At 33.3% G+C, this 27,400-nt stretch overlaps 2 protein-coding genes across 5 annotated transcripts; one reads left to right on the forward strand and one right to left on the reverse strand.

Annotated features, from left to right (window-relative positions):
- The first annotated feature begins 3,866 nt into the window (after nucleotides 1-3,866).
- On the forward strand, nucleotides 3,867-7,658 carry dnajc19 (DnaJ (Hsp40) homolog, subfamily C, member 19). Its single transcript, XM_058760558.1, has 6 exons — nucleotides 3,867-4,021; nucleotides 4,488-4,539; nucleotides 4,644-4,714; nucleotides 4,805-4,884; nucleotides 7,345-7,415; nucleotides 7,509-7,658. The coding sequence occupies exons 1-6, from the start codon at nucleotides 4,019-4,021 to the stop codon at nucleotides 7,577-7,579; spliced, it is 348 nt and encodes a 115-aa protein (XP_058616541.1). The 5' UTR covers nucleotides 3,867-4,018; the 3' UTR covers nucleotides 7,580-7,658.
- Nucleotides 7,659-8,634: 976 nt separating this feature from the next.
- fxr1 (FMR1 autosomal homolog 1) lies at nucleotides 8,635-27,128 on the reverse strand. Of its 4 annotated transcripts, none has more exons than XM_058760554.1 (17): nucleotides 27,018-27,128; nucleotides 24,791-24,843; nucleotides 24,607-24,700; nucleotides 23,555-23,626; nucleotides 23,331-23,479; nucleotides 21,959-22,052; nucleotides 21,760-21,876; nucleotides 21,488-21,658; nucleotides 21,324-21,402; nucleotides 20,172-20,308; nucleotides 19,991-20,077; nucleotides 19,702-19,906; nucleotides 17,624-17,839; nucleotides 16,274-16,474; nucleotides 14,668-14,745; nucleotides 11,725-11,810; nucleotides 8,635-9,068 (listed from the first exon to the last, which is right to left on the reverse strand). In XM_058760554.1, exons 1-17 carry the CDS (start codon nucleotides 27,066-27,068, stop codon nucleotides 8,922-8,924), a joined length of 2,037 nt encoding a protein of 678 aa, XP_058616537.1. In that variant the 5' UTR covers nucleotides 27,069-27,128; the 3' UTR covers nucleotides 8,635-8,921. The 4 variants fall into 4 exon arrangements, with proteins under 4 accessions (XP_058616537.1, XP_058616538.1, XP_058616539.1 ...); XM_058760555.1 differs by having other exon boundaries at nucleotides 20,199-20,308; nucleotides 27,018-27,127; XM_058760556.1 differs by lacking the exon at nucleotides 14,668-14,745 and having other exon boundaries at nucleotides 27,018-27,127.
- Nucleotides 27,129-27,400: the final 272 nt, after the last annotated feature.

Consider the following 27,400-nt stretch of genomic DNA (forward strand, 5'->3'; position numbering starts at 1 on the left):
AACAATTTGAAATTGAATTCTATTATATGTGAAAGCACGTCCCAGCCACAGAAGAAGAGGGGGAAAAAAACGTGGTTTGATAAATCATAATGATTATGATATTGAAGGTCGAAATTAGAGACCATGACTATGAGATAAAAAGTGAACAGTATGACATACTAAGCCATAAGTATGGCAAAAAGTAAAAATTATGACAACAGAAACAAGTATGGCATAAATCAAAGTCAGGATTGTGAGATACAAAGTCAAAATTATCACATACTAAGTCATAATTATGGCAAAAAACTGAAAGTATGACAACAAAAACAATTATGACAAAAATCTAATTCGGAATTATGAGATAAAAAAGTCACAATTATGAGATACTAAGTCACAGATATGGCATAAAAGGCCAAAATTGTGAGTTATGATTGAAATACAAAGTCGAAATGCAGACATATTAAGCCAAAATTATGGCAAACATGAAATTATAAGAAAAACAATTATGACGTAAATCAAAATTGGAATTGTGAGATAAAAAAAGTCAAAATTATGAGATACTAAGTCATAGATATGGCATAAAAGGCCAAAATTATGAGTTATGATTGAAATACAAAGTCGAAATGCAGACATATTAAGCCAAAATTATGGAATTATGAGATTTTAAAAAAGTCAAAATGATGAGATACTATGTCATTATAGCATAAAAGGCAGAAATTATGAGTCATGATTATGCGATACAAAGTCAAAATGATGAGATACTAAGTCATAATTATGCCAAAAAGCTGAAATTATGACAACAAAAACTATTTTGACATAAATTTAAAATAGAACTATGAGATTGAAAAATCTAAATTATGAGATACTAAATCATAATTACGACATAAAAGGTCAAAATTATGAGTCATGATTATGCGATACAAAGTCAAAATGATGAGATACTAAGTCATAATTATGCCAAAAGCTGAAATTATGACAACAAAAACTATTTTGACATAAATTTAAAATAGAATTATGAGATTGAAAAATCTAAATTATGAGATACTAAATCATAATTACGACATAAAAGGTCAAAATTATGAGTCATGATTATGAGACACAAAGTCCAAATTATGACATACTAAGTCATAATTATGGCAAATACTGAATTTATGACAGCAAAAACAATTGTGACATACAGTATATCAATATTATAAGTTAAGTAAATTGTGAGGCAAACAGTCAAAATTATGAAATACTGAGTCATAATTATGACATAAAAGGTGAAAAATATTAGTCATGGTTATGCGATAACAAAAAGTGAAATTTGTGACATACTAAGTCATTATTATGACAAAAAGTCAAAATTATGACCTAAATCGAAATTATGAGATACTACGTCATAATTAAGACATAAAAGTTGAAAAATATTAGTCATGATTATGAGATAATAAAAAGTGACAATTATGACACATTAAGCCATAATTATGAGCAAAATTAAAAAATTATGACAACAAAACCATTTGAAACAAATGGAAAAAAATGATATACTAAGTCATAATTATGAGATTTGTGTAGATTTTACATAAATAAAATGACTATTGTGGTTTGTTAAATCATAATTATTACATAAAGGGACATAATTATGAGATTAAAAGTCAAAATTATGAGTCATGATTGTAAGAACTATTTAAAATTATGACATTAAAAAACAATAATGACATAAGTCAAAACTATGACATAGGGTAAACATACCCATGAAGCACACTTCCATTTTTGAGATCAGATTATAGAAAGAAAAAATAATGTATTATCCTACTTGATGTCTTAACCAAATTATATGTTTGTTACTATATACCTCCTGCAATTTCAAGTCAATCAGATCATTGCACGCTGAGATATGAGTCTCCATGTGCTCACACTGTCTGGAGGCCATTTTGAAAGCCGTCTAAAAACTTTCACCAAAAGAGGAGCCCCTTAGATGTGCGTTTTTTTAGATGTTTAAGCCTTGATTCTGGATAAATTTCACTACTTACTGTAAAATTAAGAGATTAATGTTCAGATTTTTGCATATTATAACCTGGAACTTGGATGTGGGAAATAATTACATTAGATACAAAAGATAGTTTTAGCAGCACAGTTAGCTGACTAGCTGTATAAGATTGTGTGCTACGCTAATATATTACTTCACAGGCATTACTGGCTTGTACTTTTACATCCATAATATTATAAATTGACAGTTTATTGCCGGTCTGTGGTTTCACAGTGCTGTAATTGTTAAAGATTTCATATTAGTGTAAAGTGAGCTTAAAGGGTGCACGACTATGAAAATCACACAGCTTCAGTGTGATATCAATAAGAAAAAGTGTAATTTCATAGATATTGTTAATAATAGTTGTTCATATTAAAATATGTATGAACTTAACACATGACCTAGACTATTTATTTAGCAAAATCCTGTCATTTTAATGAATATTACATGAAATGTATTAAAAATTGTTGCTGCTCCGATTAAGCTCAGTGTGCTCTTTAAGCTCTTCAACACTGAACGTCTGTGTAAATACTTCATAAACAGACTTTACATATTAACTGATGGTTGTCACTTTAAGTTAATTGATTTTCTATGGATTCTGTCGACTCAAATCTGCAGACTGGCTCTGATCTTTGGCAACTATAGCATCAACTTCTCCAGACTGTAAATCTGTGGAAAATCGGAGCAAAAATCATGTAGTGTATTCCAGCCTTAAGAGACTATAAGTTTACATCCTTTTAAAAAGATGCTTCATAATGAGGCTAGTTTCTGTGTTCATCCCCAAAAATGAAATGTTTTATTGGTTTGTTTTATTTGATTTCTGAATGTTACTTAGCTGAATAGATGTTGCAATGTGCTTGAACGGCACTTCATTATGAATATATAACTAATCGACTTGAATGCCTTGTTGCTTGATTTTAGTGTTCTGTTTTTTGTGATTGACTTTGTACCTTCAAATATATATATATATATATATATATATATATATATATATATTCACAATTATTATTCTTTTTTTTAATTTCCTTAAAATAAACAAGAATTTTTAATAAAACATGATGTGAGCTTAATGGGAACAGGGGTGTGCTACAAAAATGTACCTATTAAGCACAGCCAGACTTTTGGAATTTAATGATGTATATTTTAAATGAAATGATTTTGTCATTTAAAATAAAATTAAATATTTTTGTGTGAGAGATTAATATTTTATTTTAACATAAGTTTTTGTACTGAAAGCAATATCGTGTGCACTAAAAATGTCTCAGTGTAGATTTTGGTGAGCTTATATATATATATATATATATATATATATATATATATATATATATATCGTTTTATTCCCATTATTCTCAGTATTTAATCATGGACAACACTGTAATACAGTATCTATTTTACATTTCTAAAATTACTATACTACAATTAAAAAATAAATAAATCAGTGTAAGTTACAGTAAGTACAACCAATTTTATCATGATGTATAAATACTTTACAATTATGTTTTCCTTTTTTGAATTATAGTAATAGCGATTTTATTTATTTGTTTATGTATAACCTTTGACAACGAGTTTGTCTATTTGCATCAGCGTTAATATTGCCTCATGAAAATGAGATTTTTGCATAACAGTAATGGGAATTTTAGGCATCTAAGAAACTGTCACGAAAATATAATATCTATAAATGTTTATATATATATAGGCTATATATATGTTATGTACAAATAGGTTTTCGTTTTCAGCTTTTCATTTATAAACACCATCAGATAGTCATATTTTTTACTGTTACTATGGTTACCTACTTACTCTTCTGCACAGCATCAAACCAAGAAGCTCTAAAAAACTTGTACCTTCTTTGCAACTGACGATTTACGACGTCGGTTCGGGCGTTGCGACGTGCTGGATCGTTTTGCGGCAGGTCGCTCTCTGAAGTTCAGAAGTCAGCATAACAACAACACATGAGCCTGACATTTAGCAGTCAGTCATGATTAAAGTTATTACAGACCATCGCAACACAGGATCTTAGCAGAGAAAATGGTAAGTGTCCCCACTTTAACACAGTCTGGCATGATTGTATTGCGTTTATTAAGTCATTTAGAAGCAAATGAGATGTAAGCATTAGCACATTGCTAACTGATAGTGACTTTCAGTGCTGTTACTGACTGACTGTCTGAGCAAATCCTTCGTGTTTGTAGATATTTGACATGTAAATACATACGTTTTTTGTGTTTATTTATATGTCAGCTTCACAATATAAAACATGAAGCTTCAAGTGAAACCTTTGCAGTCTGGATATGAGTTAATATTGTCTGCCACTGTAAATTGTGAGAACTGTGAGATATGATTATGATGCATGTAATCAATGCTGTGGATGAGAAATAGTCTGTATATAAGGGATGTGTTGTGATTGACGTGTCTGATGTGTGGTTGCATTAAATAATGCAAATTGCCTCTCAATTAATGCAAATTGCACAATCAAGGGTTATTGTTTTATGTGTTTTAGGCTAGTACCATGGTGGCCGTGGGCCTTACCCTGGCAGCAGCAGGGTTTGCAGGTATGATTCCAACAAAATATGAGAAATCTGCACAGGAACATGATACAGTTCAATCTGCTGATTAATTAAGCCTGATTGTTTTCTAATGGTTTCCATTTTTACAGGTCGCTATGCAATGCAAGCTATGAAACATATGGAGCCACAAGTGAAACATGCTCTGGAAGCATCCAAATCTGCAAGTTATATTTTTTCATATCATATAATCCATACACAATAAACTCATACAATTGTATTTTAACAAACACAAATTACATATGTGTGATAGGCTTTTGGTAGTGGATACTACAGAGGTGGTTTTGATCCAAAGATGACCAGGAGAGAAGCTTCCCTTATTCTTGGCATCAGGTAGTCTATGTTTTCACAAATTATGTATTTTTCAATTGAGAAAAATTTCTTGTTATACACTAATACTGCTAATTTTAAGTTTACATATAGCCTATATTTGCACAAAATAATACACATATTTAAAGGTATATTCAATACAATTACTGTGTTGTCAGAGGATACATGTTTTAATATAAAAATATAAATAATGTATAACATTTTTTAGATCCCTAGTACTTCTTTCCACCCTGTTAATATGTACTTTGTTTCACACAAATTTCCACCCTGTTAGTCTGAATTTAAAGGAATATTAATAAAATTCCCTGACACAACACAGAACTACAGCTGTTTATTTTACAGCATCTTCATTTCCCCCATGTTAGGTTCCACCCTGTTACACAACGCTCTAAAATATATCACAGTGTGGTTGTTTTTTCAAACCTATTATTCCACATTTCATAATTTATATCTACAATCTGCTTAATCTTTATATCATTTACATTTCCACCATGTTAGGTTCCATCCCGTTACACAACAGTTTATATTATAATATAGTTATTTTCAATAATTGAATTGTATTCAAGAAATATATAACTGTCAAAGAAGAAATGTAAATGTTTTTCCACTTTTCACGATTTATTTCTAAAATGTGCTTAATCATCTTACTTTACATCATGTACATTTCCACCATATTTGGTTCCAACCTGTTACACCACAGCGTAGAATATCTTAGAGTAGCTGTTTTTAAAAACAGTCATTGATTTATAATCAGATATGCACAACTGAAAAAGTAGATATTTGAGTATTCATCCCTGTTACACCACATTTGTTTTTCCAAAACATTTTCAATGTTAAGTTTTACTCTGTTACACAACAATGTAGAATATTATATTGTGTTTTTTAATGTACATCTGACAAACTAGAAATTTGAGTTTTTCAAACCTGTTACTTCACATTTCATTTATTTCAAAAACCTGCTTAATCTTACTTAACGGCTTTTACATTTCCACAAAGTTTAGTTCCAGTATTACACACCAGTTTAGAATATATTACAGTGTAGTTATTATTAATGCTCATTAGTTTGAAATCAGAGAAAATGTACAGCTAACAAAGTTGAAATTTGAGTGTTTTTTCAACCCTGTTATGCCACATCTTTTCTAAAATCTGCTTAGGGGCCATTCACACAAAATGCAATTTTTTTCCTGTTTATTATAAGAGCACGTTGCAGTTGTTGTCTGCACTGAACTTTAAAAACATTGACAGCCAATTAGAATCCACCTGATTTAAAGAGCTTGAGCATTTAAAGCGGCAGATGACATAAATGCAGCTCATTTTCATAGTAATGTTATCATGCATTGGTGTGGATGCTAATAGTTATAGTTTTTGTTCTTGGTGTGAACAGGCCTTTATTGTTACAGCTGTGGAGTGGACTTAACTATTCTCTTAGAACTAGAAGGATTATTTGAACTTCATGGTAATCATCCTTGGTGTGAACAGGCCTTTAATCTGCTTTCTGAGTCAGAAGCACATTAATGTACATGTTAATAAATCCAATCCAAATGATAGTATAATACAGGGTTCCCACACCTTGGTTAACTTCAAATTCAAGGACTTTCCAGGTCCAATACCCTCAAATTCAAGGACTTAATGTGGGGACACATTTCAAGTGAGAGCAAAAGTTACATCGCGTCACCTTGTAAGATACATTGTTACAGTTTTCATGTGTCAAACACAACTATGCAAAAAAAACATTTTTTTTTTTTTTTGCATTTATTTTTGGCCATATGACAGAAATCTGATATTTGTCGTATTTCTGTTTTGCATAAAATTGAATAATATTTGGTATATACTATACTGTATTCTAAAATGATCTGATATTAACTTTTGCATGGAGCAACAGCTTAGGCTCATGTAACTAGAAGTTTTAAGATATATGAATATGCTTAAGTTTTTCTTGCCTCGTGGCTTTTCATTATTTTAACAAGTAAAGCAATACAACATTACATCCTTTGGATCTCTGGCAAGCCATTCTTTGTAATCTTCTTTGGTGAGCCAAATATCTTGAAGCTTGCATTTTCCAGTCATCACGTTTCAGCCTATTTTTGCAATGTTTCACGGTGTGTCTGTGAAACATTGAGGTACCATCTTAGTAGTTTCGTGTGCATGTGAACGTCATGGCAACGAACAACACAAAGTACCTCACGTGGGAAACACTTAACGTAACGCATAAATGTGCAGCGTAAATCAAGCTAGCTAGTATGCATAGGCCACAAAGTGTTGGCGAAATAACACATTAGCGGACAGGAGGGAATAATATGGAATTTTCAAGGACCTGTATCCATGTTTGTTTATTTTCAAAAACTTTCCAGGGTCTTGAAAATTTTTAATCAGATTCACAAATTTTCAAGGACCCGTGGGAACCCTGATAATAGAAGGGACCGTACAAAGTTTGACCCATATGAATTTCATTCTTTCCTTTAGTCCTACCGCAAACAAAAACAAGATCAGAGAGGTACACAGAAAACTGATGATTTTAAACCATCCTGACCGAGGTGAGACTCTGTTTCATATAATGGAAAAGCTACAAATCTGTGCAGGATTTGAATTCCTCTGAGCTGTAAGTGTTATTTGTGTTTCTTCGGCAGGCGGATCCCCATATCTGGCGGCAAAAATCAACGAGGCTAAAGATTTACTTGATGGACAGGCGAAGAAATAGATTGTCGTCGAATGTTTGAACGAGCCCTGTCTGATGCACTTGAATTCTTAGTGATCATTAAACACCATCTTGTCATATAGATCTGATCTCCTTTTGTATGCAAATGAATCCATTTACACGGCTGAATGTGGCCCATATCAGATTCAAAACCTTTTATGACAGTGTGAACAGCAAAAAATCACATTTAATCTGAATTCAGCTCCAATATGGGCCATGTTCATGTTTTTTTTATTATTTTTTTATTTGTGTAATATAATAGCAATTTCTAAATGAAAACATCAGTATATGGTGCCAAACTCTAATGCAGAGTCAGCATTAAAATTAAACGTGTGGTAACATTCCTGAAAATTAATTTTCTGTCAAATTTGCCCGTGAAAATTCGCCAAATAACATTAAAAGTGACCGCATCTTCACACACAGGAAAGCTGAATTATTCACGAGCCTTGTTTGGACAGAAAAGACCAAAACAAGAGATGCACCAACTTTGAAAGGCTGGCTGGAAGATCAAATGTTTATTTATGAACTACCTGCATACAAAACATATTGCACATCAAACAACCAGAATGATCTTTAAAAAAAAACCATAAGGACTAACAAACGTAGTTTACAGAACAGAACATCTGGAAATTGATCTTTCAGTAGTCCAAATTTGTAATCTGCGTGCTAAGTTCAGGCAGTTTAGTGTTAAAAACCACTGCGTCGTTAATTTTAAATACTGTACATTTTAAAATAAATAAACCAAAAAAAAAAAAAAAAAAAAAAAAAGGCTCCTTTAGCAAAACAGTCTCGGTTGCCACCATTACAACAACCCAACAGGCAAAGGATGAAATCCAATCAATCGTTCAGGAAGTGTTGTACATACAGCATTTAAAATGGACAGTTAGCAGACCAGTTTCCAGACTAACATTATTCTAAAGGTCAAGAAATGACTATTCAGTGCAAAACGTCCTCTTTTTCCCATAACCCCTCGTGAAGAAGTGGTTGCATATTAAAACGTAACAAAAAGCAGCTAAGGATGTCTGGGAGTCTTTCCGTATTCAGACAAGTTGTTGCTGTTGTTTTGTTTTTTTTTTTCTGTTTGTTTGCTCTATAGCCAGCCAACATAATGTTGAAACTATGCTCTGAAGGCACAACATCTGATCAGGAACACAGGTGTGACTTGGGTTTTTTTTTTTTTTTGTCTCAATATTTTTTTTTCCATTGTAATTATCTGTTCCATAGTGAAGGAACTGAAAAGTGCAATCGAGAATGTGGAAGTCCGTACGTCTATCTTTGGCAAGCTTGTACAAGCACTATTGTAAAATCGTAAAGGTTATGAGTTTGGAGAAAGAAACCGAACTGATTAGGAGACTCCATTAACGACAGCTGGCTTGGCTTTGGGCGTCTTCTCGACAGAAGCTTGTGGTGTTTTGCTCTGATCGTCTGCTTTGGAGGGGCCGTTGCTAACGGCTTCAGCCGGGCTGTGCTCCGATATGAAGTCCACTTGACCCTGCGGACAACAGAAAACAGCTGCGATTAAAAGCCAAGCTCTTTACTTTTGCTTTCATCTAAATACAGCACCTTGACCAATGAGTTTCCACGACTAGTCCAGTTGTTTTTGGTGATTATGAAATAAGTTTTTTTTTTAAAAATGAAATATTTACAGGTTTTCAATGACTGAGGGAAACCGGTCAATATAACTTTAGAGTAGCGATGCACCAATATTTAAAAATAAATTATAATATTTTCAGGACTCCAGACTGCGACTAAAACGGTCGCATTTGCGACCAAAAATATTAATTTGCGAGTGAAGTTTTAGCTGAGGTCGCCATTGGCGACTATATATTTACATGTTATGACTTAAAAATTTGCATGTAATGCCTTTTTTCCTGATGGTATTGCGATCACATGTTTTGTTATGTTCACGTATTAAACTGAGACGATGAAATTACTTTCAAACAGCCCTCATCTCTGTTAAACGCAGCTCAGTTGCGCAGCGCGAGAGAGATCGAAATGTCGGAGACGTGCAAGTAAAAGTGCAGAAAAGCAGTGTCTATTTCGTGCACAACTTTATCAAACTACAACAGATAAAGCTGTCTGCTGTGTGAATATTGGCAATATCGTTAACAAATCTCGTTTATAAGCATTATTAATAGCTTCTTATCAAGGTCTATGCTGTGTTCTGATTATGCGTGAACTTCATAATATTTGAAGTGCACTTGCTGTCCAGTAATCGCAAAAAGCTTTGTGGCTTTTTTTTAATAAACGAAGTATAAGCTTTGTAATTACACCAAATTCAGACAGAAAATACGGTTTCGGTGCTCTTTAATACGGCAGGAGCGATCACTATAGCGCTTCAGTTCAAGCAGCAAGTGAACCCATCTTTCTCTTTGCTACTATAGTACATAATGAACATGAATTAACATCAAAAGGTAGGCTATTTTATAAGAAAGCCTACAGTAGCTACAGCTTACTGAAATGCCTCATATTAAAGCTCATTCAGTGTTTCAAACTGCGGAAAAAGTGTAACACTTGTAAACATTGCAACGTGTTAATACGTTTACATCAGAATAACCATTCGGCATCCATAAACTCACCAGTCAGCTAGAAAAATAACGGTAAAGAAGAGCATTTTGCTATATTAATGCACTATTGCATATTAATATTTTTACTTAACCTGTTGTCTACATGATTCAGCTCCTCCTATAAAACTGCATGTTACTAATTAAGAAAAACGGACTGAATGTGTGAAAGACATCGACATTTATAGGATGCATTGAGGAGGAGCCCAAACTACACTCAGTGGACAAGTGATGCTTATGGTCCATGATAATGGTACAGATTCTGTGTAATGAGCAATTCTTTGTGACTGTATAAGTTGGAAAAGACATTTAGTTCCCAGGTCATCTACAAGATGGTTTTAAATGCTGATAAAGTCAAGAAAAGATGAGACATAAACACATGACAGTATGATTTGAAATATTCAAATGTAAAAAAAAGATAAAAGATAAAATGTTTATTCTGTGGCACCTAAAAAAATAGTTTGGCGCCTAAGTTTTTTAACAAACTCGATTTGTTTGTCTGGAGCCCTGTATTTTAGGCAACATTATAGTAGATAACTGATAAATAAGTGATATTATGAAACTAAACCTCTCTGTTAAAATTGTAATAAAACAAATGGTTTCAAAAGTTCATTCTGCCATTATAACCAGTGTTAACTTTGGTATAATTGAGATACTATTATTTTGAATTCAATTTATTATTTCTAATTTAATATAAATGTTTTAAATTAGTTCTTATTTTTATATTTTCCATTTTTACCACTTTTGACTTTTTTTTCTGTTGTCATTTTAGAGGGTTTTTTTTTTTTTTTTGTCCATGTATTTTTTATTAATTATTAATTTAGTTTTAGTACATTACGTTAACAAAATGAAAATGAGAAATGTCTTTGCAATTCTCTCAATTTTAACCAAAATTACATTTTTCTTCATTTTTTGTTGAAGTTAACTATAATAACCCTGATCACAACATGGTAATGCATTGCACAAATTTTTTTTTATAAATATTCCTTTTGTTATCTGATATAGAAAAAAAATAAAAATAAACCGATGAATTGTAAAATAGGAGTTAAATAGTAGACTTTGTTTCTGCTTATTCGCAGGAGATTATGACAATTAAATATCCATTATCGTCCGTAAAATATCTAAATAAATAACTATAAACTAGTGCTGGAAAACGATTAAATCACGATTAAATCGCATCCAAATAAAAGGTTTTGTTTATATAATGTGTGTGTGTGTGTGTGTACTGTGTATATGTAAAAACACGCACATTCAGTAAATATTTTAAAATATTTAAATGCATTTACATATTTATATAATTGATATTATATATAAATATATATATATATATATATAAACATAACTTATTTTTCTTAAAATATATACATGCGTGTATTTATATATACATAATATGCACAGTACACACATATTAACAAAAACTTTTATTTTGAATGCGATTAATCGTTGCCCAGCACTGCTATAAACATTAATTAATTTTATTTATTTTTTTTATAGTTATGATTAAATACCATTAATATTGTGCACCCCTGTTCTTTCATTTAAATCTAATCACAGAGATAAATAAAAGAAGCAATATGGAGTTACCATGTCCTTTTTGTTCTTCCTCAGATCTCTTGGGTTTCTCTGTCTGCTCTCAGATTCAGCTCGTGATATGTAGTCAGCCACAGTAACTGCAAGAGATGTCAATGATTTCATTAGCAAAAATTTTTTTAAAAGATTGCATTTTTTTATTCTAAAACGAGGGTGAAATATATTTGTGCAAGGAACAGACCACATATTAAATACTGAAAATGTTCCTCTGCCGGAGCTCTCAAATCTTGCCTCTCTAACTGGCTGCTATAAAAACCCTTAAACCGTGATGTTTGAAAGCTGCGGCGGAGAGGAAGATTCACTTTCCCTATGTGGGAAAAAAAGCAACTGGACAATCTCCTTTGGTTTGGAATGACATGTCGGTGAGTAAATAACAATCTTGTAGGTAAACGACACTTTTGAGGTAATAGGCCTACATGCATTTACATACACCATGCAAATTAATACCTACTGCATTAAAAACAATGTTATTTGCAATTGTGTAAAAAAAGTTGAAATTCATATGTTCCAGATGAACATAACTTTTAGATGTTATTTCACTAAAATAACAATAAATGTAACCACTACCTAAAAATAACAAATAACAATAGCCCGCCCGCTTTATCGCTTTGTAGGGCTGCTCTCTAATAGTCGACTAATCGTTAGTCGATCAGAAGAGGCTTGGTCGACCAAAATTGTATTAGTCGCAGAAAAAAATGTAAATAAAAATGTTTAAATTCCACATTGGTAAAGTCACGCAGTCCATGACAGACAGATCATTAACGGCTGGTCTATGTGATAATACAGTACATCGGGCAGGACATCTAAACGCACACCTATCATTCATCGACCTCAAATATGGCTTATCATCTGAAATATGTAAGTATTAGCAACTTCAAATGGCCGCTCAATCTAACATTAACCTAGAGAAATGTGTGTTATTGAAGTGTTTGTGTGGAGTGTAGAAGCTGAACAGTAGCGCTCACTGCAGGACAGATGGAGGGCGCCGGTGCACTCACTTGCTCTTAAAATACTCCCTCAGTTTTGCTCATACAGATAAGAGTAATAAATCTTTCAAATCTGTAAAGACTCTACATTTATTTGTGTGCATTCACAATAACAAAACGCGCTTTTGTGAAATAATGAAAGCAAACAGGATGCGCTTTCTGCCGTCTCGGTCTCTGTGAACTTGAGCGTGAAAACTCTGTGCCTAAAATATCTTTGCCTTACAGACATGAAAAATACATCCATAGAAAATGAAATGTCTACTTTCAAATGAACATTCAACTGGAAAACAATATTCTCAGATTATGTAATCCGTATGAAACATGCATATAGGCGCATATGGAGATGACCAATCTTAAATCGAAAAAAAGATAGCACTAGTTTATCAAATTATTAAAATGTCAATGCAGTCTCCTTACTGTTTTTCCCTGACACATTCATAACCATTACTTCTGCCGGTGCGTTGTGGCAAACTTTATACGTGTGCTTGAGTGCTTTATTATGCTATAGCCTAGGCAACTAAAGGCATATTATAATGATTTAAATGGTTTAATAATAAACGTGTGATTAGTTGACTAATGCTTAAAATGAACGACTACTAGTCGACCAGAAAAATCCTTAGTCAAAGACAGCCCATATCGTTTTGCCAATTTTATCGGCCGATATGAGCCTATCGATGTATATGCCACAGATATGAACCGATACAATATTTTTTTGACAGAACATATAATGCAGATAAAATGCTTATAAGTGCTGTAATTTCTTAGTTTGTCCAACAGAGTGCGCTCCATTGTTTGCTACTGGCGACCCAGGTCACTGTAGTGACAGCAGTGTTGCCAAGTCTGCGGTGTTCCTGCAGTACTGGGCTACTTTAACACTGTTGCCGCGGGTTGTAGCCATCCCAATAACGTGATATATAGCCCCTTGAATACGAATTGTACCAGGGAAATCCGTGAAAAAAACATTTATTTTACCCCCCAGAATGTGACTGGGCTAGTTTTGAGGAGCAATTGGGCGAGTTTTGTTGCGAAAACCTGGCAACCCTGAGTGACACCAGCCAACTCTTTCACTTCAGAAAGGAGGTCTCTTGTTCAGGCAGCATTGAGTCAAGCGCTGTCTTAACGGTAAGTTGCTAATTAGTTTGTGAAATACATAACTTACTGTAAAGTTAATAAACAATGACTCCATAAGTTTGCCTTTTCAATATAAGTTCAGTATAACGTTAACCCCATCCCTTAATACTTCCATGTCACTTATGCTTATCACATCGGTCACATCACATTTCCTAAGTCAGCATAGTTTGTCAGTACAGTCAGTAGCAGATTGAAATGTTAGTATCTTTCTGCAGTCCAATAGATGGCAGTGCAGTGGTGGCTTGAGTGTTGAAAAGTGATTTAATACTACGTTGGTTGGTGAGACGCAATGCAATAAAGTAAATAAACAATGTCCCCGTCTTTTACTCTCACAATGAGCTTATCATACTTAGTATGATTTCGGCGATGCAGAAAACACGGACGGAATTGTGGAATCCAGTCACAAAACGGAATTTACTGTATAACGTGTCATTTTATGGAATCTGTCATTTGTTTATGTATATGTATATATATATATATATATATATATATATATATATATATATATATATATATATATTCTGTTTATGTATATAATGTATTCTATATACAGGATCAGTCAAAAGTTTGGACATATGAATGGACATGGACATATTGCAGTTTTTTTTCTCCCTAATATCGGTATCGGCCCCCAAAAACCCTTATCAGTTGGGCTCAACAAATAACTCTCTTTATTTGCCTTAAGCTGTTGTGATCTGGCATGTTTGACTGATCATGTGGGTTTAGTTTGAAGTCCTGATGTTATTCCAGGCAATCAGTGCCATGCAGTTTGGACTAACACTCGCTTGAACACAAACCCAGTGTTAATTCATATCGGTACCTGGCTGCCTCTCCTCAGGAGGCCGGAAACGGCGTCGGCGGCTACGATTGCGCCGCTGTGGTTTAGCTTCAGCATCATCTACAAGAGACCGGTGGAAAGCCTGACCTTAAATACTGACAGCCGTTTTGGAAAAAGCCATTCGAGCTGGTCGCAGTTTGTGGAATTTCTCTCAATGTTATTATTTCCAACTAAACAATGAAGCCAATAAAAATCTAAAAATCTATGAAAATTTTAATCTGCAACTATACATTAGGGCTGGGCGATTTTTCAGATTTTTATCAATAAATTCGAATTTAATGTTTTGAAACAATTTTATTTTTTAGAAATCAAGGAATCGTATTTTTGAATAGAAATATTACCAAATGTCAGAATTAGACACTTATTAGACCATATTCCAATGATAACAGTAAAAAGAAAAAAATGATCCAACCGCATGTTCATGCGCTCATATCGCTAGATGCCATTCACATAGAATGCACTTTTGTGTTGACAAAGATGCGACGCAGGCCGTGGAACAGGAAAAACATGCAAGAAGATGGGAGTGAACTTCTTTTAACTTGAGCGCCGCGTTTTTAGACTGCCGTTTCATGTATTAGACGCTGCAAGAGACAGGAACACAACAGTCAAACGTGCCTATGTTTACATAGAAAAAACAATGGAAAAGCAGCGCAATCAAATTAAAAAACTTACTACTGTATGTCTGATATTTCATGTTTGCATCGTGGTGACAGGCTGAAAGCTGCTGTTCATTGGTTTTACAGAACATTTATAGTTAATAATTGTCTACTGGTGTTATACCTTCAGTCATTTTGAATTAGATTTTTTTTTTTAAAGCATTTTCCTTGTATTATTTCTGAACATATAATATGTATAAGATAAGTTTGTACAAGATATAGTTATAGTTCATGCATCTTTTCTGCAAAGATTTAACAAGTGATTTGTTTAACATTTGTTGACAACTTCATGTGTGGTGCACTTGGAATAGAATTTTCTTTAACTAGAGGGTTAATAATGAACAAGTTACTTGAATCACGTTGTAGTTACATTTTCAACTTTAGTTAAAAAAAAAACAAATAGATAATCGGTCAAACGTTCTGGAAAAAAAAAAATATTTTTTTTTTGCAATAATCGCCCAGCCCTACTATATATTGTTAAATATTTTGCACAATCATTGTAAAAATAATAATATTTTTTATAAATGTTTTGATGAATAGAAAGTCACTTGTGTTATGATGAGAGGAGAGAATGTGTTCCTGCAGAATATTCTACATCTTCACAGTTGACACTAAGTAGATTGTACTTTTTTCTGTATTTATTTACTTTTTAACGCCATGCCAGCATCAAGGCTATTTTCATGACGATCTCTGAATAAATTATAAAAGGTATACAATTAACAAAAGGTTATAAAAGACATTTCAGATGTAAACTAGAAAAAAAACCCTAAAATACATTCAGGTGATATATTTTTAAATAAACCTACTGTTTTCTGTAATATTATTTCTAATTTGATGATTATAAATAAACCTTAAACAGCTACAATTTGTGTACTGTATTTGTTTCTAGACTTTATTTTAGACGGTAACTATCCTGCAGCTTTAGTGCTCACCAAGGCCGTTCTCGCTGAGGGAGGCGTTGTCGGACTCGCTCATGCCGTCCATGACTGTGGTGTCTTCATCTGTGCGGCGACGACGGGAGCGTCTGCGACGGTTGGTGTTCATCTGGGAGTCACTGGCATCCGTGTCTGCCGTCTGATCCGTCTCGGTGTTGTCTAACAGACTGTATGGGTTTCCATCTGGATCTTTCAGGACTGACATGAAAGACAGGAACTAAACTAATTATTTACTGGGCAATGCAACATGCAAGAACAAAAAATAAATAAAAATAGAGAGCAACTAGATTTTAAAACATTTTCGAAGGTGCTTGCCTGTGTAAAACTTTTACATTTTTTAATAATTTCATAAATTTGATTTTAAAATACAGATGCTATCAAATATTAAATATATTTAATTTTGAAAAAATGATTTTATTTTACAAAAATGCATAAATATAAAATACTGCTTTGAAACAATAAAATATACTATATACTCATCTAATATACATAGACATATTCAAACATTACAGAGCCCCATACATCACGTGGAAGAAAAAAAAGGTTAACATGGCTACAAATTAAGAACTCGTTCTCTCAACTTATCAATTTCTAGAAACGTTTTATATTAACATGTTTCTTCAATTTAGTTAAATTGTTACCACAACATAATTTGTTCCCTCTTTTTAGGTAAATCGTGGCCATATTGTGTTATTTTTAGAGCCACAATTTATTTAAAACAAGGGACTAAATTTTTACATTATGGTCATAAGTCATATTTTTTCTCCTCCATAAAACATAAATCTTAGGGTCTTGTGATTTCTGCGATACCAAAAATGCAGATTGAAAGTCTTCAATACAACCCTGTCAAATATTTTAATTTTTTGCCTTGAAGAAATAAAGACAGAAATATAGTACAGTAAATACTATGGTGAAATAGTACAGTCTCAATATTTTTTTTTATACATTAAGGAATATCACATAATTTTTCATTCATGTTTTAAACACTAAACCTTTGCTGCGCCAAAAAACAATCAAAGATTTACAAATTCATTTGATTACCGCTGATTTTGATAATACATTTGTATTGAATTGTGAAACAGAATTTAAATAAAATTCCATGCGTCATTTAAATCAGTAAATTACTAAATAGTTTAAAGAAATTTTTCGATTAGACATGGTCTCTGATTGTTAGAATTTAACAAAACCATTACAGTGGAGTCTAGAAAAAATAAACAGAGACCGCAGAACTTGGGGGGGAAATAACATGGAATTTGGGACGAAAGAAAACAGATTACATAAAGCCCTAAAATCTGTGCTGGTGAATAAACCGTGTCCCCGATAAAGGGCTGAAGGGAGCCAGCATACCTGAGCTAATGGAGTTGGACGCCCCTCTTCCTGAGCCGCGGCCTCTACCCCCAGGTCCTCCGCGTCCCCGACCCCGGCCCTCTCCTGCTCTCCTCCTGCTGTCCCTCTGCTGTCTCGGGTTGCGTTCGGGCTCCTCTCCTGCCATGGACCAGTCACTCAGCTCTTCCTTGCGCTCAGAGTCGGTCTCTGAGGCGTTTGAGTGCTCGGAGTTAGTGCCTGTACAGGAAAAATATTTTATATAAAGATGCCATATACATTAGTGGTCAACCGATATATCAACCGATATTTTGGCCTACATTTTTTAATTATCGGCAAAATATTTTTTTCTGATTGGCTGATATGTCATAAACGGATGTGTCATAATATGGAAGAATATTCAGGGCAATTTTCAAAAGGAATTGCAAATCGTTTTTTCAATTGCATTTTCCATATGTGGACGCATAAATTGTGACATAACCGGTCATATTTAAATAGCAATATTAATTACCACGTCTGCTTTTTCACTCTCCCTGCATCGCGCATGTAAGGTGCCAAAACTCAAATGGAATCACAATTCCATTGGCATTTGAATTTCCAATGTCTACATGGAAAGCTGTCAATCAATGTCAGGGGCAGGACTATATTATGGGGTGTGTTTGTATTGGGAGATGACGTCACTCATAGACGACCTTGCCTAATGATTTGAACAATGGAAGTAATCCGTCAATATTCACCATTACCGAATGCTTTATAATATTATATTATACTATTTTATATTATATATTAAATTTAGGCATGTGCCCGAATAGCAAATCCGTATTCGGAAAGGCACTGAAAATGAATAATGCGTTCTACGGAGCCACTAAAGGGACATGGTTAGCCGCTTGCTAGAAGTAGCCTGTTACATTACTGTTCATAAAATTTCACTTACCACATAAACAGAGAGAGGTAAGGAGAGATGACCGATAGGACGATGTCGAATGATTTGCAGATCCTGAGCACCACTGATAAACATCTAATCTTGTGAAATGTGTGGTAAGTAGTGCCACTCCGTAGTAGATTAGGCTGCGTGTGATCGCGAATCTCAAAAGTGAAAGTAAAAAGCAAACGCGCATTCATAAGTGATTTCAATGTCCCGCATATTAATAACGGCTCCCTGAAAGCACTGAAATATATTTTTCTCGTATATCTCGTATATATTGTATTTATTCCCTTCACGGTTGCCGTAGTGCACATCATTCCCTTTCCAAATACTGGATTCGGGCACATCCCTAATTAAATTCCTCTATTTTAATTTTTAAAATAGCTTTAACAGGAAGGCCTATGCCGTGTAGACAGACATGGGAAATACAGCTGCAAATAGACTTTGCTTTTTTATTTGAAATTTGGCAGTCACTGTGCGTTTGCGAAAGGTATATAGTAGTTCACTGACAAGCTACGCTAAACTACGTTCATAATCGAAGGCGATTCGTCTTCGATTCTGAATGCAATATTGCCTAGCTTGTCAGTGAACTACGGCTCTGTGTATTAACTGCCGCTCCATCTGAAAGCAGGTGACGGCGATTTACTGCTAATCACGAAACCGGCTTTACTGACGAGATACGCATGGCAATCGAATTTGATTAATTGCACAGCCCTAATTAGTGCTGTCAAACAATTAATCGCATCCAAAAAAAAGTTTTTGTTTACATAATGTGTGTGTACTGTGTATATTTATTAAGTATATATATAAAAATAAACACATGCATGTATACATTTAAGAAAAAAGTTATGTTTATATATTAAATATATTTGTATATAATATAAAATGTAAGAATATAAATATATAAATGTATATACACATGTAAATATTTTCAATTTCAAAATATATACTGCATGTGTATGTATTTATATATACATTATAAATATACAGAGTACACATACATATATTATGTAAACAAAACATTTATTTTGGATGCGATTAATCGTTTGATATATATATATATATATATATATATATATATATATATATATATATATATATATACACACACACACACACATACACACATGATATCTGACGTGTTTATATGCGACAGATTTGAAACCAGAGGCCCTACCGTAGCCGGACGTGTATCCGGGCCCCCGGCGGCCGCGGCCCCTGGCGGTGTAGAAGCGGTTGATATGGGTGTTGGATGTGCCCTCTTCAGTGGCGTAGCCCTTGTCCTTATCGGCGGGTCGGTTTGGGACGGGCCTGTAGCCCATCCCGATCTGACGCAGCTGCTCGTCAATCTGCAGCCGCTCCAGTCGCAGCTGTTCCACCTCCTGCACAACACAAACAAGCTCTTGAGTTTCACAAACACATCAGCGGCCTTTCAGCACCACGGCTGCTGGGTTTCTGACACTCACGTTTAGGTAAGCAATATGGTATTCCAGTAAGACCTGTACATTGCTGATATTCTCCTTCGTACCAACAAATGTAAATGGCACCATTCCCTATTAAAAACAAAGAATAAAATGCATTATTGGATGTGTGTGTGTATATATATATATATATATAAAGATAAAGATAAATTTAGATCTGGCTTGCTTTTTCTGCTACTTTCAGGTGTCTTACTTCCTGACGGGGGAGTTTGTTGTCATTGTCGCCTTCGATGCGCACTCTCACCACACCAGATTTATCCACCATCTCCTGGATAACCTTGCCATTTTTTCCAATAACCTTCCCTACAAAAATACAATTTTACAAATGATCTGTAAACATCATTTTGACAGGTAAAGACAACAGGACATTAATAAAAATGTAATAAAAAATTTATTTTAATGCTTTTGTGCAAACATGTATAGTCTCTTACAAAATAATCATGTTCCCACGTTTTGCGAATGAACTTCTGTTGCTAATTAAATTAATTTAGACAATTTAAATTAGAAATTAAATTCAACTTATTTTAGAAATTTAAACTTTAAAAAACACTTAAATTAGAATTTTGCTTTGGCAACTAACAGAAATAAGTTTGTTGAAATATAAAAATTAATAAAACAAATAAATAAACAAATCAAAAACAACAACAACAACAACAACAATAATAAAAAACATTGTCAAGTTTTAGTTTTTTTTTTTTTTAATCCTTTTGCTAAAAAAATGTCCTACTGCACTAAAGTGTTGTCACTGTTAAAACAACAAAAAAAAGTCATAAAAATAAAGCAAAATATAAATATCATACAAAAAACAAATAATCTAAAATAAATTAGAATTAAATTTGAATGTTTGCCTTGGCAACTAACTGAAATAAGTGTTGAAATAGTAAAATAACTAAACCTGAAATAAAAATAAATTAATAGAAAAAACAAAAACAAATCAAAAACAACAGAAATAATAATAATAATCGTTTTGCAAAGGTTTATTTTTCTTTCTCCTGTTGTGAAAAATTTCCTGTAGCACTAAAATGATGATACCGTTAAAAAAAAAATAACTTTAATAATTAAAATAATAATAAATTAGAAATTTTGCCTTTGCAACTAACTGAAATAGGTTTGTTGAAATATTAAAATGACTAAACTTGAAATAAAAATTACCCCCCCCCAAATAAACAAAACATAAAATTCCCAAAAAATAAAATAAATAATTAAAATAAAAACTTAAACATAAATTAGAGCTAAATCAAAGTTAATAATGGTGAAATAAGCTATATCTTTTACATCTGACTTTATACAAACTGTTTCTAAATGAAAAAATACATACCAACAAGATTGCGAGGAATCTGCACCGAATCTTCCAGAAACTCCAGATAATTCCTTGCTTTCTGTACGGCCTCAACAGTCTGCAATGTAACATTTGAGAATATACTGTATCCGTTAAAGAGAAGCTGTATAACGTAATGAAGTGTGCACAGAAGGCTGACGCACCTCTCCGTAAACCCTGAAGGTTCCCGTCGCCTCGTCCAGCTCGATGGCAGTCACTCCCGGCACCTTTCTGGCTTGCTGAATGTTACTGCCGTGGCTTCCGATGGCAAGACCCATGAGGTCCTCTCTCACAGTGAACTCGTCCTGAAACGCCGAGGCCAGCTGCTTCGTACTCTACAAACAGAGATTTTCACATTTCAACCCTGGGTTAATACTCTCTGAGTACACATCCCACTTTAATAATCAAGAAAACCAGACGGAGTGAGTGGATTTACCTCCAGATGTTTGGTGGCCTCCTCGTTCCGGGACATGAGCAGGAGTTTGGTGCGGATGCTGCGTAAATGCATGTCACTCAGCAGGGAGACGCGCTTGACGGTGGCTTCGTTCATGGACTGTGTTGGGAACATCATGCTGATCAAGATTTTGTCATGTTTAGCTCTACTAACAGAAGTGCCGAGGTTAACTGGGACTCACCAATACAGTCAGTTCACTTTGCTCCGGGCTGTAAACAATCCGAATGGCTCCGACCGCCTTTTTGAAATCCTTGTGGGCTTGTTCGCTCTCACATCTAACATGGGCAAAAAAGAAATGAGTGCATGGGTTTAACCAAAACTGATGCAAACAACTGAATTATAAATATGACATAATTTGCAACAAGATCAAATAGGGAATTTTTTTTTTTTTTTTTGCGCAATAAATAATTAAGCACATTTTCATACCCAAATTGTCATTAAGACGTTTTGCTTTTTGCTCATTCTCAGTGGTGATCCTCATTACTGCAACAGTATTTTTTTTTTTTTTGTGATTTTAAGTTATATTTTTGGCCTTTTTGTCTTTATTTGACAGGACAGCATTAGGAGGCAACAGGAAACAATGGAAGAGGATCAGGAAATGACCTCACTGCCCTCAATGCTATGGCTCTAACAGCCATTTTTTTAATGGATGCAAGAAGAAAATCTTACAAAAATTTCACAAAATATTATAATAATGCTTCAAAGAGAAAGAAAAAACTTTGTTTTTACAATTTATGATTAAATGTGTGAAATTATACATTGTGCATGTGTGTGTATATAAAAATATGGAAAAGTTAATAAAATATAAAAAAGACATATATACATATTTATTTTTTTCTTTAAATTTTATTAACTTTCTTTTTTTAGGAAGACTTGAAAATAACTGGAAACAACTTAAGTTAAGTACAAATAACTTTCACCTAAATAGAAACTAAATTTTCAGAAAAAAAATCAAATAAAAGCTAATTCAAACATTTACAAGTTTATTTACAAATTCAAAGAATTCAGGTTTTTAAATATTTATATTACATTTTTATATAAACTATTTTATATTACTTTCATATTTGTATTTTTTTTAAATATATTTTATTAACTTTTCTAAAGAAAACTGGAAAACAACGGCACATAAATAAAAACTAATAACAAATTAAACCAAAACCAAAAAAGCTAATCCAAAGCATAAATAAAAACTATAATAGAATTTAAATAACAATAATAAAATAATAATCCAAACGTTATGAGATAAAAAGACTAAAAACACCAAATACAAGTGCCAGCTTCTATTCCGTAGAGATATTAATAGTAGAAGTAATTTATTTATTTTTATTGCCATGTCAGCATCTAAGGCTATCTTCATGACAAGAACTGAGTTGGGATAATACAGGAGTTTTTGTTTAGATATTATATAATATAAAATATATAAACGGTATATATTACCATCCCAGGATGCACCTCATTAAGTATGATTTAGTTGTGATCGTCTAAATTATTCCTTATATTAATAACAGTAATATTTGTGTCCAAACGCCCCATATACCGAGGCCTGTACTCACGCTGCTCTGAGATCATCTGGCACAGGAATGCTGCACTTAAAGAACGTGTTCTTCGTCACAGCTTTATTGCGGTTGACCGGGCGGAGACGCTCGAACGTTACAATCTCGTTGTAGGTTGCGTCACAGGCGGCGTACTCGATAACATAGAACTGCAGGAAACAAAAGTGAAAGTGAACTCGGAGCTGTTTCGGGAGAAACAGGAAGTTTAGGTGCGTCACACTCACGTCTCCTTTCATCATGCGCACTTTAGCCAGCCACCAGCCGCAGGGCTCCTGCTCGTTTGCTCGCGAGTAAATCTAAAACACAGAACAACACGCGTTAAGAGCTTCTAATAGTAGTAGTATATTTTTATTTAATGCCATGTCAGCATCTTACACTGTAAAAAAAAAAAAAAAGTTGAGCCAACTTAAAATTTTAAGGCAACCAGGAACAGCAGACTTCTTAGTTTGCTCATCTTATTTTTGTGGGAGATTCTCAAATTTTTGTTGTATAAACTTAAAACGACAAGTTGAGAAAACTCAAAAATCTGCTGAAGCTGGTTACCTTAAAATATTAAGTTGGCTCAACTTTTTTTTTTTTTTTACAGTGTAGGCTATTTTCACAGCAAAAGCAATAAAAAAAAATACAAGTATAACAAATACAATACAAACCAGCAAACAAAGTTATATTACACAAGATTTTTTTACATTAACATGTGACCCTGGACCACAAAACCAGTCTTAAGTAGTATATCTGTAGCAATAGCCAACAATACATTGTATGAGTCAAAATTATAGATTTTTCTTTTACGCCAAAATTCATTAGAATATTAAGTAAAAATCATGTTCCATGAAGATATTTTGTAAACTTTTTTCTGTAAATATAACTAAACTTAATTTTTGATTAGTAATATGCATTGCTAAGAACTTAATTTGGACAACTTTAAAGGCGATTTTCTCAATATATAGATTTTTTTGCACCCTCAGATTCCAGATTTTCAAATAGTTGTATCTCGCCGAATATTGTCGTCATAAACCATAAATCAACAGAAAGCTTATTTATTCCACTTTCAGAAGATGTGTTCAATTAAATTTCAATAAAAAAATAAGTTAACTAAAAAAAGACCCTTATGATTGATTTTGTGGTCCAGGGTCACATATGATAAAAATTCTACAACTTTTTCTGGCAAACTTAAACTAAATAACTCTTTAAGTGAGTTCACTTCATAAAAGAGTTTTTAAGAGCTTCTAGCTGTGAAAGGTTGTGCAATACTAATAATAAACATATTTCACTTCACCTCCACTTCTTCTCCTTCGGCGATCTCCTTTTTGCCGTCAGCAGGAGGTGGTAACCGCACATCGTTGAAGGGAACTTGTCTTTCAGGTTGCCAGCTGAGAAAACCATTTTCATATAATGATGCTCATAAAAGCTCGTTTCAAAGGCATTAATGCAATGATTGCAAACTATTAGCTTCTACTCACTTGTTTTCAAACGAAACGGAGAGCGAGTCGTCGTGAACGTCCTTGACAAAGCCCTGGAATAATGAGATGTAGTATTAGTTATTAAAATAAATGCAAACAACTACGTCAACCGATAAAATGATTAGTTAAAAAGGGAAGTTTTGTTAAAAAGTGAATCTACTAATGCTATCATACAAGTTGCGAATTTGCTGTGTGAAACAGGACTACTGTCGTTAACTAAAACTATTACGATCATCGTGAATTTAAATAAAGCTGAAATCAAATAAAGTATAAATATTAGTCAAAAATAATAATACATTTATAAAAGCTTCATCAAGTGTGAGTGACAATCCACTAATGCTACATTTTCTAAATTTACTCTAAATACTAAATTTTCTGTGCAAAACAGCGTTAGCTAAAACTATAAAAAAACAATTTTTGTTAATTTAATTAAGCTAAAATAAAATGTAATTATTAGACACGAAACTGACCAAAAATTTGAATTAAGTTTAGTTCAAAATTAAGTGAAAATAAGCTTAAAAAATATAAAGTACACTGAAAGCTAATTCAAAATATCTTTAAAAACAATGATAATATTTAAATAATACTAAAATAACACTTATACCACAGTTATGAGATTAAAAAGATTCATATTTTAAAAATTGTCATCCTGGTTTCACAGACAGGGCTTAGACTAAACCAAGATTAGGCCATAGTTCAATTAGGTCAGTTTTATAAACGTGCTTTTGGAAAAAAAACATTACTAGTGTGCATCTCGAGACAAAACAAAGACAATGATATATTTTAAGATCAGTCAGTGCAAGTTTCTTTCAGTTGAAACAGCTCAGAATTACATTTTAGTCTGGGATTATGAAACCGGGGGATAATATATTATAAAACACATTTAAAAAGTGATATACAAAATACTAACACTGTAGTCTCAGCCATCACTAAATAATTGTTTTCCCACCCGAACGCACACAAGAACAAGCATATAGCTTGACAATTATGAACCAGCTTTTTCAATGAATCCTTCAATAATGTTTCAGTCTAACGAACAGCTGACGAATATGTCAGAGAGCTTGTTTATATGAAGTGTGGTTATTATACACACAAAACATTCAAATGTGTTTGAAAAAGGATTATTATTCTGTTCAGTGTGCTCAATCAAATATTAAACCAATTAGTTATTATATAAAATAAACTGATACTTCAATACTAGGTGGTCAGCGCTGCCTCTCAATGGCAACTGACTCCAAAATGGAAGTTGGTATCTCTTAAGCCTCATCTCAAAATAGACCGGTGTTAAAATATCTGCTGCGCTGAATGACAGCTGCAGATGGAAAGTGAACAGCTGACGTGCTTTGAGATAAGCATGAGATGGAGATGGAGTAATAACTTCAATTAGACTCTCGTGTTTATTAATATACATCCTACTCCATGTAGAAAGCTATAGATTCATGCATGATGTATAGAGTAAGTACTACACAATACAGACACATTACTTGGAAATTTCTTGAGAGAATCAAAATCTGGTCTGGGAATACAAATTGCATATAATCTGATCATTTCTGACCACACCTTAAATTATGAATATAAGCTTCCTGGCGTCTTTTTAGCTCAACTGAAACCACATATCAATCTCACTTGTTCAACTAAACAGCTTGTTTTATTTATAAATGGTTCTGAATTGGTAAATAGGTTATTATGAGCTTCACTATAATGATAGTAAAACCAATGAATCTGACCGATTGCATGTTTGTAACGAACAACAATGCCCAATTACTGGTGTTTATTTTAGTAATGAAGTATTATTAGCTTTTATCCAAACATTCATTGTGGTTCTGTTCTTATAAATCGTTGAAAAACGATTTAACCGAACGCCGGACTGAATAATATTCAATACAACTTAACGTTAGCAGATAAAACCAAACTGAAACCAAAAGTCAGTTATTCTGACCTTGAACCTCGTTTTCTCGTAATGGAAACCACTTTTGTATTTGAAGTCGAGGATAAATAAACGTTAGCACGGAATTAAGTAATGTTTTCTTATTTAAATATCATCCTCACGCAGCTGCTAACCGGCTAACGGCTAACAGCCACAGAGTCGAGCACTATTTATACGCGTCAAAAGTACATAATGTAGCTCGTTTTCCAATATTTTCTTGAAGGTTTTATCATCCTCGCTATCTTAAGAGACACATGCGTGTGTATAGTAAAAGAAAATGGAGTAAAATCGTGTATTTACCTTATAATAAGCTCCATTGGAGCCACGGACCTCCACCGTCAGTTCCTCCATGTTGAGCGCGAAGAGGATGCTGGGTAAAGTTCTAGAACTCTACAAGGCTCAACAGTGAACCCTGAGGAACTCCTTCATACTACATACAGTACTACAGCCTGAGGTGGTGTATAGCAAAGAAGTATAAACAAACGTATTTAAACAGTACTTTTTTTTTTTTTTTTTTTACTTTTACTTTCACTACATTTTGAAATTGGTTCAAACTGCCTAAATGATTAATTTGATTTGTTTCATGAATCGCAAATCTGAATCACCCTTACGAAAAATAACCATGGTTTTACTACAAATTAAACCAAAAAAAACGTGGTAACCACAAATTAACCATGGTTTTG

The sequence above is a fragment of the Onychostoma macrolepis genome, chromosome 22, assembly GCF_012432095.1.
Source record: "Onychostoma macrolepis isolate SWU-2019 chromosome 22, ASM1243209v1, whole genome shotgun sequence".
Classification (NCBI taxonomy): domain Eukaryota; kingdom Metazoa; phylum Chordata; class Actinopteri; order Cypriniformes; family Cyprinidae; genus Onychostoma; species Onychostoma macrolepis.